The sequence below is a fragment of the Rhinichthys klamathensis genome, unplaced genomic scaffold (assembly GCF_029890125.1).
Source record: "Rhinichthys klamathensis goyatoka isolate OS25496 unplaced genomic scaffold, OSU_Roscu_1.1 h1tg000303l_1, whole genome shotgun sequence".
In the NCBI taxonomy this organism is placed as follows: domain Eukaryota; kingdom Metazoa; phylum Chordata; class Actinopteri; order Cypriniformes; family Leuciscidae; genus Rhinichthys; species Rhinichthys klamathensis.
The window spans coordinates 757,850-778,154 of record NW_026606822.1 but is presented as its reverse complement, the minus strand read 5'-3'; the positions used below and the strand labels follow the sequence as shown (position 1 = coordinate 778,154).

Here is a 20,305-nt window from a genome sequence, read left to right as displayed (position 1 = left end):
AAGCTGAATTTTCTTCAGCCATTACTCAGTCTTCAGTGTCACATGATCCTTCAGAAATCATTCTAATATGCTGATTTATTATCAATGCTGGAATATTCACATAGAAAACCATTGTTTTAAATTGTAATAATATTTCAGAACATTACTGTTTTTATTTTTGATCAAATAAATGCAAGCTTAATGACCATAAGACTTCTTTCAAAAACATTCAAAATAGTAATGTTTCCACATTTTTGACTGGTAGCTAATATATATATATATATACATTACTAAGTAATATAATTACTGTAATATATATATATATATATTACTAAGTAATCTAATTACTGTAATTTAATTACTTTCCCTTAAAAAAAAGTAAAATGAGGGATTACTCTGAATTTTTCTATAATTTAATTGCAATATATATAGAATATTTCCATAAAAGTGTACATAATCTTATATAATACAGTTATATATTCTCATTTGAACTTGAATTTTAGTATCTTCCTGCATTGTATTGTTTCTGTACTTGATTCACTTTTACGCTCTTCTGAAGGCTTGAGGTGACGGACATCCTGGAACTGTCTCCCAGGTTTAAAACATTCAAGATTGATTCATGATTGTTCATAAATGTCTGTTTTTGTTTTCCTTAGAATATCAAAGGAATTTAACAATGCGACAAAAGGTGCGCACTTATAACTTACGTCAGTTTTTTCGTATTCATGTGTAGTTTTGCCAATGCGACGTTGTTTCCTGCTCTTGCAGATTGATTATTTTGTTTGTGCGATAAGCAGATACTTCCCCACCAACTCAAACAAAACCTCTGTGTTGTAATGAGTTGTTACGCATTACCCCCCTCTCATCTCTTGTTTTCCCACGATCCAAAGGGAATTGTCTGTAGGAGTGAGACACAATCGCTCTTTGAGCTTCTCTCCAAATACTTGTTCAAATCTGGTGGCGTAATCACTGATTTAGTATAACGGGTCACTGAATAGCCATTGGTACTGCAGTTTGAGTCTGGTAACTCATGCCGCACAGTTACCTGGACACCCGTTTAGTTTGAGTCTGGTAACTCATGCCGCACAGTTACCTGGACACCCGTTTCCTCTCTGCAGGATATGATGTCTTTGCATAAGTGATTCTGCCACACAAGCCTGATATTTCAAGACAAGTCCTTATCTCCCAAAATATTTACCTTATGATAGTGGAGTGGATCTGGTGATTCGTATTTATTTACTAACCTCTCTAGAATCTAATATGTAAACCAAGTGAGTGAGTTTGAATAAGAGTTGAGAAATAAAGTAAGCTACAGTATTAAAAAACGCAATAATTGGCATTTCACAAATGTGTCTTTTTGCACTCTGATTACCCAGACTTTTCTGTCGCCAGATACTATTGTTTTCATTAGATTTCAAAGGAATAAGACATGAAAGGTTTCTTTCTATTTTGAACATGCAAACAGTTTTCTTCGGAAAGATTGTTTTCTTCTTCTTACACACTTCCTTAAACTCCCCTTGAAGATCCTTTTTTTTAAGGATCAGAAATTCACTATCATGCACGGCATTTTCAGTATGCACCTCTCACAACGAAACTGTCTTTTCAAGAACATTTATTTTGCTGTGTATTTGCCAAATATTCTTATTATGTCACATAACTATTTTGTTATTAAGAAAAGAAACACAACCATAATGAAAGCATCGTTTGAAACTGAGTTTAGTGAACAGAGTTTTGAAAATGATACTTTTTTGTAAAAATAGTGCAAAAAAAAAAAACTAAATTATTATTTTAGCAGAAACATTGAGTACATTTCTCCAAACACATAGCTCATCACCGTCTCTCCACAGAAATGTACTATTGTTTGATAAGACTGATTTCTGGTGATGTGTAGTTTTATAACGCTCTTTTGCCCATTCATATACTCTATTTTGCGTAATTCCCCATTAGCCAATCACAGAGCACATTCCCAGTCCAGCCCACCTCACTCTCGGGATTGTTGCGTCATACATATTAACCAGGCGAAGGCGGACAGCATCTCAGACTCACCGGGTCGAGCCGATAACTTTAGGTTTCAAGAAATAGACCAGATACGAAAAAAAAGAGGAGAAACATCTTAAGTAAGAGGGAGTTGTCAGAAGAAGTTCGTGAGAGGCATCTGAAGGCTTTTACTCGATCTCCCTCTGAAGCTACATCATACTTGTCGAAGCTGTATTTATACAACTTTTTTTTAATTGTTACATTTATTTACAAGTCGACTTCTGAGGAAAACCGAGGAAAAAGAGGCGAAGTTTCAGCTGAGTTAACGTGCGTCGAAACGTCATCGAACATTTGACAAGACGTGATGGAGGGCGGAAAGGTAAATAAAAAACTATTTTTCCCAGTCAAATTACAAAAATAAGAGAGAAAACTTAATAAAACAGTATGTGGAAAATGTTATTGTTCAGTATTGGTATTTCTGTGTGTCTGGTTTAGTTTTCTAAATGTCAGTCAGTTATTAACGTTAGCCGCATAGCTTCGTGAGCCTTCATCTCGAGCTCTGAAATTGTGAAAAGTTGACAAACTTGTTTAGTGACAAAAACCAAAATAAACCTGTACCACATGTTGAGAGATGTCACATGGGTAGCCGAGCTGTGATGAGTTAACATCAGTGTGTTACAGTTTCCTATAAACTGGTAGGTGTGTTAATCGGAGTCAGGCAATGCCGGGAACTCGTTTGTATAAAGAGAGAGGCTGTGTTTCAATTCAAAAACCGAGTATGCTGCCTACATAGACAACATATTTGGACATAAATGGCGCGTTCGCTGGTTATGTCTCTAAAGCACAGTAAGATGCCTGTGTAGACAGCGTCTTTAGGTAACATTGGTGGCGCCTGTGCTGTGATGCCCAAAAATGCTGTCTTTGTTGGAAGCGTACTAGGTTTTCAGACACAGCCAGAGAATCGTGTCCACTTAATTCATCGGTGGCCAGCTCTTTTCTTTTTCCAATTTAGTACTTTATTGGTATGATGTGTTTAAATACAACATTGCCAAAGCAGAACAAATAAATACAATATACTATTCTTTATATATTCTTTTTTTCTTGTATGAAAATAAATATGTTGTTTTCATAATGATTATAATTATGAAAGCGTTTTGGTAATTATTAAAAAAAAATTACGTCATATATATAAATAAACAAATATCTCCTCCAGACAAAAATAGGTTATGTGAACCATAGCATTGTAAATCTACAACTATAAAAGTGGATATTGTGAATATTACTGAAAATAAATAAGTACATAATGACTGCATCTTATTGGCTGAGTTTACCTTAAAATAACCTTAAAATTCATCAGTATGTTTTAACTGGAAAACTCCATCTCATATTTTTTTTGGGCACTATTTAAACTAGTGACTAATACTGAGCTAGAGAGTAGTACGTGACTAGTAGGCTGTTGTATATGGCTAACCTAACCACAGGTGCATGGTGATCACCCATGATAGATCAAGTGTCTTTTAGATTTCCTGAGCTTAAAGGCTTTACAAGGTCTTGTTGTTTGATTTTTTTCCTTTAATCACAATAGACAGAAGCAGACCATACAAATAATCAGAATGTTTTAGAGCAGTGGTTCTCAACTGGTTTGATCATGAGACCCACATTTTCCTATGGTCATTAGGCTGCAACAGAACCTATATATATATATATATATATATATATATATATATATATATATATATATATATATATATATATATATATATATATATATATATATATATATAGAGGTTGCCTGCTAGTCACGTACTAGTCTCTAGCTCAGTATTAGTCACTAGTTTAAATAGTGGCAAAAAAAATTGAGTTTTAAACTGGGGTTTTTTATATATATATATATATATATATATATATATATAAATTGCTTTTAAAAACCCAGCAAATTTATTTCACAAAAACGGTTGACACACACAGAAGTAGGCTACCGTCCCACTTTACTTAACATACACATAAATTGTAAGAATATGACTAATACTGATGAATAAACAGTAGCCTATAAGGTAAGGCTATTAAATAGCAGTCCCAAACTAGTTTTTTGTTAATACAATAAAATTAGTAAGTTGGTATGAGCCTTCACAGTCATTTAAAAATATACAAAATACAAAGTGAAAATGAAGTGGTATTTTAGGGTTGTGGAATTAACAGTTACCATGGTAAACGCACAATACTCCAATCAATGCACAATGCTAGCATGAACTCTTAATGAAACATGTAAGCTGCTCCTGATTAATAGAATGAACATCATACCTGCATGCAGATCCATACCTGCTAACACAAAGTTGTGTAATTTTTGGTAACTTAATGGCTTACCGTGTGCGCCTTCGCATTTGCGAGTGAGTGCTACGAGCGCTGTATTACTGCTGACAGGACAGGAAAGTTAGTTTTTCTGAGGTTTCTGAGGACTTTTTATTTTGTGACAAAATACGAAAATAACGTTAGAATAATGACACCGCCGTATAGCCTGACAACATCAGTACATACTGAATCAGGACAACACGTTTTTCTGTTGACTCTGACAGAAGAGTCAACAGCTTTCACGCACGTCTTTCAAAATAAATTTCTCGATTCAGAAAATATGTTGTTGTTTCTTTGACTGCACACTCCAGCATTCGAGAAGCACTGATTCAGAGCTTAAGATGAATGCTTATGTGAAATTCAGTGGCTTTATACTAGAAGTGGTGTGGTTGATATAAAATAAGGCTTCAAGTATTAAAAATATAGTAGTGGCTAAATGTGATGTCTGGAGGAGATACCGGTATTTGTTATTTTATGTCACTACAAGTTCGATTAAATGAGGAAAATATTTTATTTATTTTTTTAATATGAAGGAAAAACACTAAACTTGGTTAAGGTATTTTTCTGACAAAATTATTTGGTAAAGAAAAAGCAAACTACACCTAGGTTTTATTTTACTATGCAAAAAAATTGCATAGAAGTACAGAAAGCTCACATGAAAAAGCATACATTGACTACAACATAATCAGTTATTAATATTTTGTTGGTTCTCTTTTGTTTTGACAGCCTGGCCAAAAATTACGTCTGCACAATTTAGCACGTTTCATTGCGTTATCACAAATAAAACAATTTACTCCAAGTCCAACTACGTAATATGATTACAAAATGGTTAACACATTTTTAATAATATTTAAATAAAAGGTGAATGTCAATTTTCCTAGGCCGGACATCACTCTTGGCCACTACTGTATGTCTAACATTAAATTCAGCTGTGCATTATGGCTTTGCTGCATTTAATCTAGTTTTTGGTTGACGTGCTGGGAACGATGGAGCTGTCCCTATGGAGAGGAAAGCTGCAGCTGGCTTCTATCTAGGGAACACTCGACATAACCCTGCCAGAGAGGTCGTGTTCTTGACCCGTTCCCAGCACACTGCCTAGTGTTTTGGCTGTGTTGTACAGCACTCTTCATTCATTGTCCACTGTCGTGTGCCTCGCTAATACCAGAGAAACGTACACACACATTGTTTGTTGTTAAGACAACCCTCGTGCTTGGGTTTTTCATTCCAAACAAGCTTCTGATATTAAACGAGTGTGAAGAGTGTATGCTTGTCGGAAAGGTTTTAGGCCCTGTTTACTCCTAAGATTAAGATTTGTTTTGGTTGATCTGGTCACAAGTAGACGAGGGAAGCACGTTCCCTGGCTAGCATGCTTCTCATGATGTTTACGCATTAGGTCAGTGGGCGGAGAGTAGATGTCTTTTGTGGCTGTTCAAACACTTTGACCACTCTACAAAAGCAATCCCGTCGAAGGCGTTTTTGACTACCACTGGAAGTGGTCGAAAGTGGACAAGCTCAAAAAGTTTTAGACCCCATTTACACCTGTATTTAGCGTTGTTCACTTTTGTGCATCTTAATACCAGGTGTAAACAGGGCCTTCGATTTTATGCCTGACCATAAACATTCTTGTATGAATAGGCAGCATTGCCACACCTGTCACTCACCTGTCAGGTTTTAGTATTTGTGTAGGAGGACAACTTTGTCATTCTCTCTTTCTCGCTTTCTTTCATTTCTCCTGATACCTTGGTTCTTTAAAAACAAAAAGCAACTGCCCAGTGAGCATTTTTTTAATTTTTTTTTATGAAGGTACCTCCTAAGGAAATTGGTTTCATACAGACTTCCAAAGAGTCATGTGTCATGTCTAATGATCTACAATGAATTCTATTGAGCTTTAGGCATAACCAACAATGATTATTTCCTGGTAGAGATGGAAAGATAAAATAAAAAGAGTTAAAAAACTCCGAGTTTGTACTAATTTTGTTCTTTTAACGGTTCCTTCCACCAACTGCCAAACCACACGCACAAATTTGTGGGATTATTATTGGCTGCTAATGCTAAGGATAAACAAACCAGATAAAGGCATTTGAGTTAGCCTATTCATTTGAGACATGCCTTTATGTCTTCTTACCATCATATACTGGCTGCATTTTTCAGAAATGTTTCAGGCAGAATTTGTACATGGCTGAGAACATGTTATTCTGTCTAATCAGTTCAAAATGTTCAAAAATTACAGCTGAGCATCAGAACGGCCGCAAAATCAGGTAATTGGGGGCAGGTGTACAGTTGGCCTGTACTTCATCAAGTGGAACTAACAAGCTTTCAGCGGAATTCTCAATTTGCAAAGAGACATTTGGAGAAATTCATTAAGGATTAAACCTAAAGCAAACTGTCAGAAGACTTGATTCTATTTTGCCTTCTCAAGTCAGGCTGTTACTGTCATTTCAGCCTAATGGGCGCTAATAAAGGGATTTCTAAGGGATTATGGAACGATGGAATTCCAAGTGCCATTGAGGTAATTTATTTCCATGAAAAATCAAGGGGCGAATCGGTGCTGAGCTGTAATTGTTAATCCGAGTCGCTTGAAAGGGAGAGCAGAGTTTTTGCTTTGAGTTTTGAGGTCATTTACTGTGGGTTACATAATATTGTTTGTAATAAAGCAGTGTGTTCCAGTAAAGGATAGCGTTGTTAGCACTGTAAAAATACAGAAATGTGTATGCTGACGTCTGTTAAAAACAATTCAGTGGAGTTGTGAATGGCTTAAACCATGTCATTAGTGGAGTGTCTCCCAGACTTTACTGAACTAGAAGCTGGCAGATAGATGCAGCTTGAAAAGAAAAGAGGGACGTGCCAGTCGAGAGAGAGAGTGAGAGAGGCAGAAAAAAAAGATCTTTGTCTTTGTTGCAGAGTAAGCTCTTCTAATTGAGTACGAACCAGACAGCTTCTCTTGTTGCAGACCTGAATTCATCATTCATTGGCTCCAAAAAGTTTTTGGACATTTAACCTACCGGTAACTAAAATATCTTAATGTCATTGCATTAGATAATCGAATGTCAAACCTAGGTGGCATCTACAAAGAAAAGCTGCATTTCTCAGATCTAACCTTCCTTTTTTGAGAATGTTTTACAATTACTTTACCACCTAGTAATTTGTTTTTTTTTTAGCGACAAGTCAGTTTCCATCAAGTTTGCCAACCAGAAAGTTTTTTTTATTTTGTACAGTATATTTGTTGTTTTTATCATTTAAAATAATTAGTTTATTCTTTAAAATAAATGCCACTTGTTTTTGATATTTTGTTATCTGGTGCAATGATGTTCTTTTTTTTTTATTGTGTCTTAACGCCCCGATATACTCGCAGCAGAGTTTTTATTTTGCTTCATTTAGGGGTAAAACGAAGTTCGAAATATGTGACCAGCGATATACTGTTAGCGATGTCTAAGTACTGTTAGCGAACATCTGACGCCTCTGCGTACACCTACCAATTACGTTATCGCCACAGACCAATGGTAGTACAAAGGTGTTTACCATTCAGAAGGAACTTTTGGGGAAAGTTTGCTTTGGCAAGCTGTTTCGAACTCCCAAAACGAACTTCATTTTGGTCTGATTTTGTTCGAAATTATCTCATATCAGCATCTTAAGGCCTCGAATTAGAGCCTAGCAATAATTAACCATTAAATAAATAAAGGAATAAATTGATTGAAAAATCAGCAAGTACAAGCACAGTAAATGATTAGTCCTGCTCAAGATTATATGATTAAACTAATGTAAATAAGTAGGCTTCTTAGTAGTTGTGACAGGAATCATGGTATCCTAGTTGAGAGCGTCTTTCTTGTGAACTAAAAAACAAATAAAGCATTTTAGTGTCATGTACAAATTCTTGATGTTCATTGAATTGGCAAGTGGAATCAAATAAGTAATATTCTCAGTTGCTATAAATGCGTTTCTGGCAGAATGTCATGCTGTGCGCTGTTCAGTGTACTTTCTAAGAACAGGTTTGTTCAATGTCATTCTCACTGCAGTTTTCTGAGTACGTACGTTATTGTGTTCTCTTCCTGATGAGACAGTATTTTAGTTCATCACAGTACTCTTTTTATAGTATTGTATAAAATATGATGTAGTTACATTGTACTTGCTTCTTAAGTACTGAGTTACATTAATTAACTACATGTACTTACTATAGACTTGAAATTATGCATAATTTACTGTTATTGCTTTGTGTAGTGTAGTAACATATAACTGGGTCACCTTAAAATAAAGTGTTACCTTGCGCCTTTAGATTTGATCACCACTGAGCAAAAAGTGCTAGCCTACAAGCTATATTTTTTTGTTTGTTTAACTAAGGATGCAGATCTTAAAGTTACTGAGGCTGTAAGTAAACTTTCAGTAGCGTTGATGTTGTTAAGGTGGTAATCTTGAGTTTAATTGTTATTGCACCTAGTTTATGATGTATTATTGAGCCTGAGTGACTGATAATACAGACATGCATACATCCACAAAGACTGAGAATGGGTGGGAATGGGACTTGTTGTGTTTTTAGAAATGTTTAATATATATAAAAACGTACATACATGCTAAAATAAGGCAGTTCCGTCTTATTTCTGCTGCTTACTCTCCCCCTCTTTCTCTCTCTCACTCACTCCTCTCTCTCTCTCTCACTCACTCACTCCTCTCACTCACTCACTCACTCACTCACTCACTCACTCACTCACTCACTCACTCACTCACTCACTCACTCACACACACACACACACACACACACACACACACACACACACACACACACACACACACACACACACACACACACACACAAATGGCCTTAATAATAAAAAATGTTTCATTTATACAGATCTATGAATCAAGACATAATATTTAGCAGAAAAATAATAATTTGATGACCGATAAACCAACAGATTTCAAATAGTTTTCTTCTGAGGGTAACCAATCATCCCTGTTATGAAAGTTTTGTTACGAAAAATGATTGGAAAAATATTTTCTTATAAAATAAATAAGTTGTTCCCCCTACAATTAAGTCAGAGTCCAGAATCAAAAGGCTTTTTAATGTTTTAAGCAATGTAAAGATCAGCTCAAGTTTGTTATGTAACTCTGAGGGGCCCAAAATCGCGAGGGATAAAAAGCCTCTGAGCTTTGCCATGAATAGTGAGGTTTATTTGCATGTTCATTTGGTTGCTCCAACAGAGCTGGCGTCCTGGGGCATTTGTTTTTGCATTTTTTTACAGGAAGTCATCAAGTTTTTTGCTTATACTGTGGATGTAATGATGACATTTAGAAAAGTCATTTTTATTCTTATTCAAACAGTTAAAAAAAAAAGAATCCTAAATGTAAACCAGTACGCTCACGCTGACACAATGAAATAAGCACTGAGCCAAAATATGCGTCCAAGTCAACTGTCAGTGTGTGATATCAGCAGAAGGGCGTGACTGTGTACGGTGTGAGCAGCGTAGATTCAGGATGACGAAGCTAAAAAAAATTATGTAACCATTAAGAAATTGTCACACACACACTAAACTTCATAGATGCTAGTGCCAGGCCAATGTCATATTCTGTTTGAACTGTGTTTATGTAGTTGCATGAATGCAATGTGTAACTAGGCATGTCTGCATGGTAATATAGGGTAAAGGCAGGAATCTGAAGAGGAATGTTTCATAGCCAAACCTACGCCCTCCCCTCGAGTAAGACTTAAGTCAAATCTTCCATATTTAGAAGGTTCAGCTTTCTTAAAGAGACACTAGCACTCTGCTGTGTCTGTTCTGAGCAGTGTTTTCTATCAGCATTGATGTTTTAGCAGCAGGAAGGATGTAGTTAACTTCTTATGGAAGTCGACTTAGCTGAGGATTCTGTTTATTGCCTTTTCATTTGTGTGGACTTGTGTGCGAGTTTGACTGGAGATTGCACATTTTTAGGTTTTAAACTACCGAATGAATATTTAAGTGCCTCCTAGAGGTTTTGTGTTTGTGTGTATTTGGCTTCCTGCATGTTTCGAGGCTGGTTAAACAACAAAGTCTTGAACTCTATGAACTGCAGCCTCTACACCAACATGGAGGGAAGGTGTGTCCACTTCCCGCCCCTTTTAAGCTCTTACGTCTTAGGCAGAGGAGTGTACGCATGTGTGTGCAAATGTAAGGAGTGCACATATCCAAAACTGGTATATTTCTCATCGCTGACTGTCTGTTTATAAAGGAGGAATGCAAGCTCTGTAAACAGATCTCCATTCTGAATACATTTTTCAGTCTCATCGTCATCGAGCTTGCTAAATGCAGAACAGCTTGGCATTTAAAGCTACTTTCTAGAGTTTAGCTTATAGGGTAAATCAACAAGATCTTTTTTAGAAATAAATACTGTATTTTATCCCATCTTATTATTTAGATACAACTCTTAAGTAATTATGTTGTGGGTTGATTCCCTAAAAGGAAAAAAAAAGTGTAGAAACTGTTGCTGCTGTCCCTGACAAGTTTTGAGTGAACTTTATTTTAATGAGTGCTTGATGCTCTGTATAAATTGTGTATGTACCAGACAGTGATGCAATGGCACTATTTGGGCTTAAGTTCATCATCAGATATTCATATTTGTTAAGCTGTCAAAGGCTGTCTTTAAACAGTGAACAATGTGCTTTAGCTGAGCTGAGCTAAACCGGTTTTAAAGCTGCCTGTGTCTTGTCGATGGGTAACCATGTGAAAGAAAATGTCCATCCCAGATCCTCTCTGTCTGTGTAAATAAAAATCCAATCCAGTGAGTTCTAAAATAACATGAACCCAAACAATGATGATCCCGCCCTCACTGGAGAGGAGGGTTTACATAAACCCTTTCTTTATAGGTGCTGATTTAACCACTAGAAATCTCCCCTAAGTCGCCCAGTAGACCTGCATCATAATCTTTCACAAGTTCAGGTTCAGTCACTACTTCTTCACAGGAACAGTTTCTTTGGTCAAGAGGCACAGCCTCACTCTGATATAATTTCACCCAAACTTGAGTAGAAAATGTTGAATGTTACATTGCATTACTGCAATATTAGCACAATATACTAATTGAATGAGTTTTCAGTTCCCTTTTTACCTTCAAGCTTTGTGTGTTGCAGACAGATTTGATCAGATTTTGTCAAACCAGACAGTCTGAAAACAAACATACTTCAGGAATGAGGAAAGTGATTTATATTTTGAGCACTTCCCTGTGAGATATTGAAATATATCACAGAAATCTGCAGAAAAATAAACTAAACCTTTCAGGAAGTCATCTGTGTGAGAGAATACTTTCTATTGAATTGAAAGAGAAGGAAATACTTGTCATTTTGTGCAACACTAATCTTTCATGCCCCACCAGAAAGGGGGGTGATGCTGGATATTTAAACAATAGAATTCTTTTGGGAATACTGAAGATGAGATATAAATATGTTTGGTTTGCTCTTGTCTTTTTAACCTTTTAGACCAAAGGCCCTCATAAACTAAGCCGGGACTTAGTGATTAGCGCAGGTTGGCTAAAATGTGGAGCTGTGATACCGTCTCTCATTTTTGAGGAAGGACAGAATTAAAACGAGCTCTTCAACTTCCATGACAATTATCAGAATGTCAAACAATAGGTCACCGCACCTCTGAGAATAGTTCTGTTTAATAGTCAGGTCTGGCCAATCATTGCTTTTGGCCTGAGGGTAATAGAGCTCCATTGGACAATGAGATGGTGTTTCAAAACAATTCATTGTGTAGCAAAAAATGACTCACTCTCCTTCTTTTTTATGCTTTCCTCAACAGCAACTGACCTTGCCACTGATGCTGGCTGTGGGGACGGCTGTGATCGGCTCACTTCAGTTCGGCTACAACACGGGTGTAATCAATGCCCCGCAAAATGTGAGTGACAAGTACATGCTCCCACACACACAAAGTCTGAGTGACAAACTCTTTAATGTTCACCCCAACATCCCACGTCCTTGTACTTTGACTTTATCGGAACGCTACCCCCTCACTTATTTATTATGTACTGCTGCAGCTGTCTCCAAATCCCTGTCTGTCAGTAGACACACACACATACACACTCATGCCAACGCAACCCAAATGCTGCCTGTTAAACCTGAAGTGACCCTATACAGCTCCTCTGGGACATTTTGCCTTTCATCTACGGTACATATTATTAGTCAATTTGCATCTGTTAAATGATAAGCTTTTGCCTCTCAAATGAATATTAAATATATGCTCTGTTCTGGTACAGGGTGAAGGTCATCTCACACATAGCACAGCTTGTTCAGACGTGCATGTTGAACTAGGGGCCAGGCTTTGCTTATGTGAAGTGAATGGAGCTTTTCTGTCTTTAAGACCAATACATAGTGTATAGATTCTATATTCTTACTTAAGCCGGGGACACACTTAACAACTGTAAGGCCGATTATGAATGTAATTTGATACTTATGACTGATTATGACCAAACGCGCTGAGTCAGAGACAGTTGCATTCAGTCGGTGTTTAAAATCTGCTCCAGTCGTTGGAAACAGTCTGTAAGTGTGTTTTTATGTTTATTTTATTTTATGTTTATTTTATTTTATGTTTTTCAAAGATTGTTTCTCATGCTCACCAAGGCTGCGTTTATTTGATCAAAAACAGCTATTATGAAATATTATTACAATTTAAAAACTGTTTTCTATTTTGAATTATTTTAAAATGTAATATATTCCTGTGATGCAAAGCTGAATTTTCAACGTCTTTACTGATTAATTAGCATTATAAAATGCTAATTTCGTGCTTAAGAAACATTTCATATTTTTCTCACAGCTAAATATTTAATATCTATATGGTGATCCATATATCTATATATTGGTTTCCAACCAATATTAGCATTTTCTTCTTCTTGGTATTGGTCAATAATGGATGTGTCGGCATCCATATTTAAAAACACTGAAAAACATAATCTTTAACGAGTCTCAAAATGGAAACCATGTTTTACAATATTATTAATTTTAATGTTGTGATGCACACACTTGTAGCATTTAATTTTTGCATTTAATTAAATTTTTTAGGATTAAAAAAATATGTATTTTTTTAATTTAGACAAAATAGAATACAATTTTAATATTGGCCATTTATCTGCCTATTGTTATCGGCTAGAATTTTATAATAGGTGCATCCATAGAGTTTTAACTACTGAAATACCAGCAGACTATACACACTGGCCTCTGGTATTGAATGGCGTGTTTGCTTTCTGTTTGTGTTGCTGACAGTTGTAACAATAGTTTTAGTGTGTGAAACAGTTTAAGGGCTGTGGTGAGGCCAAAATAGGACTAACGTGTGGGGGTGTGGGTCTGACGCAGACCCTCTCTATAAATAATCACTTCGATAAGATTACCTCAAGGGCTCCTTGTCTGCAGACCTCCCTTACTGACACTGCACAAATCACCAAAACTATACTGTGTTACAATCCACTATCTATCCTGAAACTCCTCTATGAATGGACTGTATTATTTGTGACCAGGTGGATCTTCACTGCACTCTACAATGTAGGAGTTTTATTCAGATAATGAGTAGTCAACCTGATTAAATAAAAATTGTCATCATTTACTCACCCTCATGTCTTTTCAAACCCATTTGACTTTCATTTGTCATACAATGACAGTGGATAGGAACTGGGAACCGCTGTGGTCATTTTTTACTTTTACTAAACATAGTTTATAAAGGCTATTGTCTTTTGAGGTTTTTTCTAAGCAATTTAGCTCCTCAGATGCAAATAAGATTACATTTAGCATAAAAAAAATAGGTTTGTTAGAAACCAGTCAACTTGCACAGTGAATACAACCAATAACTAGTATCACTCCTTAACTCACCAGTGGTTCTATTAAAAACACCACAGCGTTGTGTAACAGGTTTGTACAATGAGGGGTTAAGCCATGAGGGACATGAATTTAACCATGCCTGATATTTAGGTGATGAATGCACTGAGGGGCTTTCTGCATGCCTAAAGGGTCAGACAGCTGATGGCGAGAGAAGACAGACAGGAAGTAGTTGTAGAAGACTGGCTTGCTGACCTTAATACATCAACAGATCATACAGATCAAACTTTTTTTCTTTCTTTTTTTATATGCAGCATGTCATTGGGTGACATATCTCTAAAAGCCACCGGTGCTTTATAAGGGTTAGCAGCAGACAGTCTCTGTTTATCAACAAACACTTGACACAGAGATACCACAGAAACTTGACTCCTGTGGGTCTCACTTTCCATAATACTGAGCTAGGCGGTGAGCCCCCTACTGGACAGAACTGCTCATCACAGAGCAGATTGGCGATATTAGATAATGTTGATGTATTAATCATCGTTTCAAACAAATTTAAATTTATTTAAAGCATAACATTATAAGTTATATTTTTAAATATAAAGAATTTTGTACATTATTACGTGTGCTATTATTTTTTTATGTGATTAAACATATAATTTTAATTTTGATGTTTTCATTCTTAGAATTTTTTTTAAATAAAATGTGCTGAACTACATTACCAGAATAATAATAATAAAATATAAAGAACAGTGTCAGACCTTGTATGTAATATTTCTGTAAATTTCAACGTGCTGTCTGTCACAATTTGAATGATAATTGTCTATATTTGTGTTTTAGGTCATTGAGAAGTTCTACAATGAGACATGGTTAGCTCGATATGAGGAGATCATCCCTAAAACAACCATGACTACCCTCTGGTCTCTGTCTGTGGCCATCTTCTCTGTGGGCGGCATTGTTGGATCCTTCTCCGTTGGGCTGTTTGTCAACCGTTTTGGAAGGTGAAGTACTGTTGTAACCATTAAAATTATTTGTGGCACTTTTACATTATTTAAGGCCTTGTTTACAGCCTGAACTATTCAGTCCTGGTTTCTGATGGTTATTGGATGATTAAATGTTTGATGATAAAACTCTATTTTTCTAATTTCAGGAGGAACTCCATGCTCATGGCTAATGTCCTGGCTTTCATCTCTGCAGCACTGATGGGCTTCTCTAAGATGGCTGCGTCCTGGGAGATGCTCATTATTGGACGGTTCGTGGTGGGCCTTTACTCTGGTCTGTCCACAGGCTTTGTGCCCATGTACGTGGGCGAGGTGGCTCCCACAGCCCTCAGAGGAGCCCTTGGCACCCTTCATCAGCTGGGCATTGTTATTGGCATCCTCATGGCACAGGTACACATTTCGGACCTCCTAATACATCTGACATGGACATTTCTGCCATTTCAATTACCATTTTGATTGTTTTTCTATATTTATGTTCTGTTTTGTGTATTGTAGATCTTTGGTATGGATGTTATCATGGGTAACGACACCATGTGGCCGTTCCTCCTGGGCTTTACCTTCATCCCAGCCCTGGTGCAGTGCTGTTTACTGCCCTTCTGCCCCGAGAGCCCTCGATTTCTCCTCATCATCCGCAATGAGGAAAACAAAGCCAAAACAGGTGAGCATGGACCCACATCACCTAAACATCCACATGTATGCAACATAGGATACAGCAGAGTGCTTTCATTAGTGTAAACAAATGTTTTGATGTGCATTTAGTGCTTAAAAAGCTGCGCGGGACGACAGACGTGGGCGCAGACATGCAGGAGATGAAGGAGGAGAGCAGACAGATGATGAGAGAGAAGAAAGTGACCATTCCTGAACTGTTCCGCTCTCCTCTCTACCGACAGCCCATGATTATATGCATCATGTTGCAGCTGTCCCAGCAGCTGTCTGGAATCAATGCTGTGAGTACCTGTGTGTGCACACACACTTACTAGTTCAATGAAGACAACCTATTCTTAATCGAAACCCACATCTAATTTGTGTTAATGTGGTTGTGTAGGTGTTCTACTACTCTACAAAGATCTTTCAGAAGGCAGGTGTGGAGCAGCCGGTTTATGCTACTATCGGAGCAGGAGTCGTCAACACAGCTTTTACTGTAGTGTCGGTGAGTATCATTAGCACGCAGACATGAGCATGATCAACAGAACTATTGCTGTTACTGTAATAGTATATTTTTGTAATGTATTTTCTAAAATATATATTACAAAAATACTATATATATATATATATATTCATGTAATGATTATTTTATATATTTAATCAGTAATAAATGCTATATATACACTACCGTTCAAAAGTTTGGGGTCGGTACGATTTTAAATACTTTTAAAAGAATTCTCTTCTGCTAACCATGGCTGCGCTTATTTGATTAAAAATACAACAAAAATCAGTTATAGTATTAAATATTATTCCAGTGTAAATCAGCTGTTTTCTGTGTGAATATATAGTAAAGTGTAATTTATTCCTGTGATCAAAGCTGAATTTTCAGCATCACCAGTGTCAGTGTCTTCAGTGTCAAATGATCCTTCACAAATCAGTATAATATGAGGATTTGATGCTCAAGAAACATTTATTATTATTATCAATGTTGAAACAGTTGTTGGTCTGTCAGTTGTACAGTTTTTTTTTATTTTTTTTTTTTTATTCTTTGATGAATAGGAAGTTCAAAAGAACAGCATTTGTTTGAAATAGAATCTTTTGTAACATTATAAATGTCTTTACTGTCCTTGATAAATAAAAGTATTGATTTCTTTCCTCCAAAAAAATAAAAATAAAATGACCCCAAACTTTTTGAACGGTAGTGTATATATATATATTGTTGATGAAAATATATCAAATAAAAGAATCAATACATGAATTATATATATACTGGTACTGTATTAAAAAAAAAAAAAGAATTATATACAATTATTATTATTTATTTGACATATTTTGCTCATTTCCTTAAAATTCACTCATGCACAAATTTTGCTTGATTATATGAGATATTTATTACATTTATGATATTGTTATATGAAATTTATTTTACTTATTACACTAATTTATTTCCTTAAAATTCACTCAAAACTCAAGAGAGTGCTAACTCTTCTTTTAATTGTTATTTGCTGATGCTGTTAATCTTAAAATGACCAAACATTAATCAGCTGTATATTGTGTATATACATGATAAAATGAGTATAATATTAATATGATTTGTTATCCTCATGCAGCTGTTTGTGGTCGAGCGAGCGGGCCGCAGGTCTCTGCACCTCTTGGGACTGCTGGGAATGGCCGGATCTGCTGTATTGATGACCATTGCTCTTGCCTTGCTGGTATGCACATAATATATATTTACATAAATGGCCAAGTGTCAATTTCAGAGTTATTAATCATTTATAGAGTCATCGCTGTGGTTTACAATATTGTTGCCCATCTCTCTTACAGGAAAAGGTTCCCTGGATGTCGTACACAAGCATCGTGGCTATCTTTGGGTTTGTGGCCTTCTTTGAGATCGGACCCGGCCCCATCCCATGGTTCATTGTGGCTGAACTGTTCAGTCAAGGCCCAAGACCCTCGGCTTTTGCCGTCGCTGGATTCTGCAACTGGACCGCAAACTTTATCGTGGGCATGTGCTTTCAGTATGTCGAGGTGAGAGGCCTGTGGGAATTATAAGAAGGATATTGGCACATTTATGTGGGCTGGTTTGGCTGACTTTTCTCTCTCTTTGTCTTCTACTTTAACAGGAGCTCTGTGGGCCGTACGTGTTTATCATCTTCACCATATTTTTACTTGGCTTCTTCGTCTTCACCTACTTCAAAGTCCCAGAGACCAAGGGCCGGACGTTCGATGAAATCTCGGCCGGTTTCCGCCAGGCAGCATCAGCTGCTGAGAAGCACTCGCCTGAAGAGCTCAACAGCCTGGGGGCCGACTCTCAGCTTTAAACCCCTCTGACCCCGCTTTCCTCATCTGTTCACACTTCTGCACGCAACTACTGAGGAGAAGGGGTCACCGGGCTGTCAATCAAACATTTCCCCCTTCCCACGGCTGCACTCAGCTCTTAGTCCCCCGCACTCCCCGATAACCGTGAGACATCTGGGCACGAGACATGGGGTTTTAAAGGCAGGGAGTAAGAGTAGTTCTCGTACTCTTATCAGAAAGATAATGGTTTTAAGACAGGTTTGAGGTGTCATATTTGCGTTGGAGTCTTTTGGCTAGTTTTGCTAGGTTTTATGTTTTTTAAAACTATCTTAACTGTTACTTCTGCTGTGCTATGAGAGTGAAAACTCGACGGCGGTCACCTGGTCATTCCCGACCTAGACTCTACGCTGTTGATGTCAGAAATCAACAGGCCAAATGTGACTTCTGTACGGCGACTGACAATTTAATACTGTATTCCATGTGACTGTATTACTATTATGAAAGTCTTGTGGCTTTGGTAAACCAGAGTTGCTGTCATCAGCTTGGCCTTGGCTAGCAGTCGAAACAATTTAACATGCCCAAAAAAATAAAAACATTTAAATAATAGGATTATATATATATATTGCATGTTAAATGGTTTTGACTGCTAACCAATGCTAAGCTCTAGAAATTATATAATATACATATATATAATTTCTTTTTATTTAACGCCGAAAATAAACAACAAATATTCTAGGGTTCTTTTTTAGTTACATTTTATCGATGATGTCACCATTGGAACAATGTGACATATCATGTAAATTTGATGTTAAAACTCTTTTGCATAGCAAGCTTCTTTTTTTCTTTTTACACATTACAGGGTATTTTATCCCTATATTCATATAATTATTTCTTCTATTCTTGCTTTTAAGATGCACCACATCTTTTAAATGTATTTATATTTTTGTAATGAATTCTTCACTTGGTTTCTCCAGGAATGCAAATAGTTATAATCACTCCAGGAGGAGAGAAGCGGAACATTTCCTAAATCGTTTCATTATGTTACATATCACCAAATATCACACCTACCCAACTTTTTAATAAAAAGACGGTCACTTTATAATGCACAAAGAGATGTACTCTTTACTGAAAGTATTAGCATCAGCACACGCGAATGTTGATCATAAAATACAGCATATACTCCCATAAATACGGCTATATCTCACATTCATAATGTCCCAGTTCAGTCGCACGTCAGTAAACGTTTAGACGGCAATAGTTGAAATGCGTTTTGCACAGTCGACTCCCTCCAGCTGAGGGAGAAGTTGGGAAACACGGAGAGAGACCAAAATGCACTGTGACTCGTGGCATGATCCGCGTGCACTGACAGCCTTCCTCTGCTCGCTGAGCTGGGAATCACACCATTGATGATGCTGTGTGAAACAGCATGCCTGGCTCCAACGTGCCTTGTTTTAGACTTCTAGTTTTCCATTTTTTCTTCTTCTTTCTTTTTTAATTAGTTTTAAACCTAGAATGTTCACCGTTGATGATTTATCCAGAAGTATTTGTGATACACTGAACTTGTGTGAACATATTTAATCTGCTGTTTTTAAACACTCCAGAATATGCCTGATTTTTTTACTTTTACTAGTTTTTGTTTGTAGGTGAAATGGGTTACAAGTCATCTATGTTTGTGGCTTCTTAGACATCAAATTCATGTAAACGAGTTTTTTTGAGTGGAGTTTGAGTGTGTGCATGTGATATCTGGCCAATTGGTCAGATACAACAGGTTTAAAAATGAATTGCTTTGTGTTCTAACGCCAGCATCCAGAAAATATCTTCACCCGCACATCATTCCATATGAAATCATCTTGTGTGTCTGTGTTTGACATTTTGTACACGAGTGTGTGTTTTGCGGATCACATGCATGTTCACATGAAAGTGTCCCACTGAAATTAACGATGTGTGTTGTTTTGAATATTCAAAGAAACAAATCTAAACATTTTTTAGCCTATGGAAAGTTTGGTGATTTCCAGCTGTAACTGTAAATAATGAATGTAAAATAGAATTTGGTTTATTTTATGTTTAAGACCTTGTAGTTTTAATAGCTGTACATGTAACATTTTCATTTGTCGTTTTCCTGTTTTTGTAACGTAGAATTTCTTCTCTTTGATGCACTATCATGGTAGTCAGTACTGTAAGACAATAACATCTTACTTTTTATTTTTTACCATACTGTATTTATTAGATCCACTTAATTTATTTAGGTTTTTTTTTTTTTTTTTTGCTTTCAATTTTACTTCTGTTATGGAAATAA

The 20,305-nt window shown here is 36.5% G+C and overlaps 2 protein-coding genes across 2 annotated transcripts in view; both read left to right on the top strand.

The window, feature by feature from the left end:
• The window catches only part of ppm1j (protein phosphatase, Mg2+/Mn2+ dependent, 1J), a 223,099-nt gene that overhangs the window by 194,713 nt on the left and 8,081 nt on the right, over positions 1-20,305 (top strand). The gene's annotated exons all lie outside the window — the stretch shown is intronic.
• slc2a1b (solute carrier family 2 member 1b) lies at positions 1,984-18,604 on the top strand. The gene is made up of 10 exons (XM_056270619.1): positions 1,984-2,335; positions 12,063-12,158; positions 14,906-15,066; positions 15,216-15,456; positions 15,562-15,724; positions 15,826-16,013; positions 16,112-16,216; positions 17,322-17,423; positions 17,536-17,739; positions 17,835-18,604. Exons 1-10 carry the CDS (start codon positions 2,321-2,323, stop codon positions 18,030-18,032), a joined length of 1,473 nt encoding a protein of 490 aa, XP_056126594.1. The 5' UTR covers positions 1,984-2,320; the 3' UTR covers positions 18,033-18,604.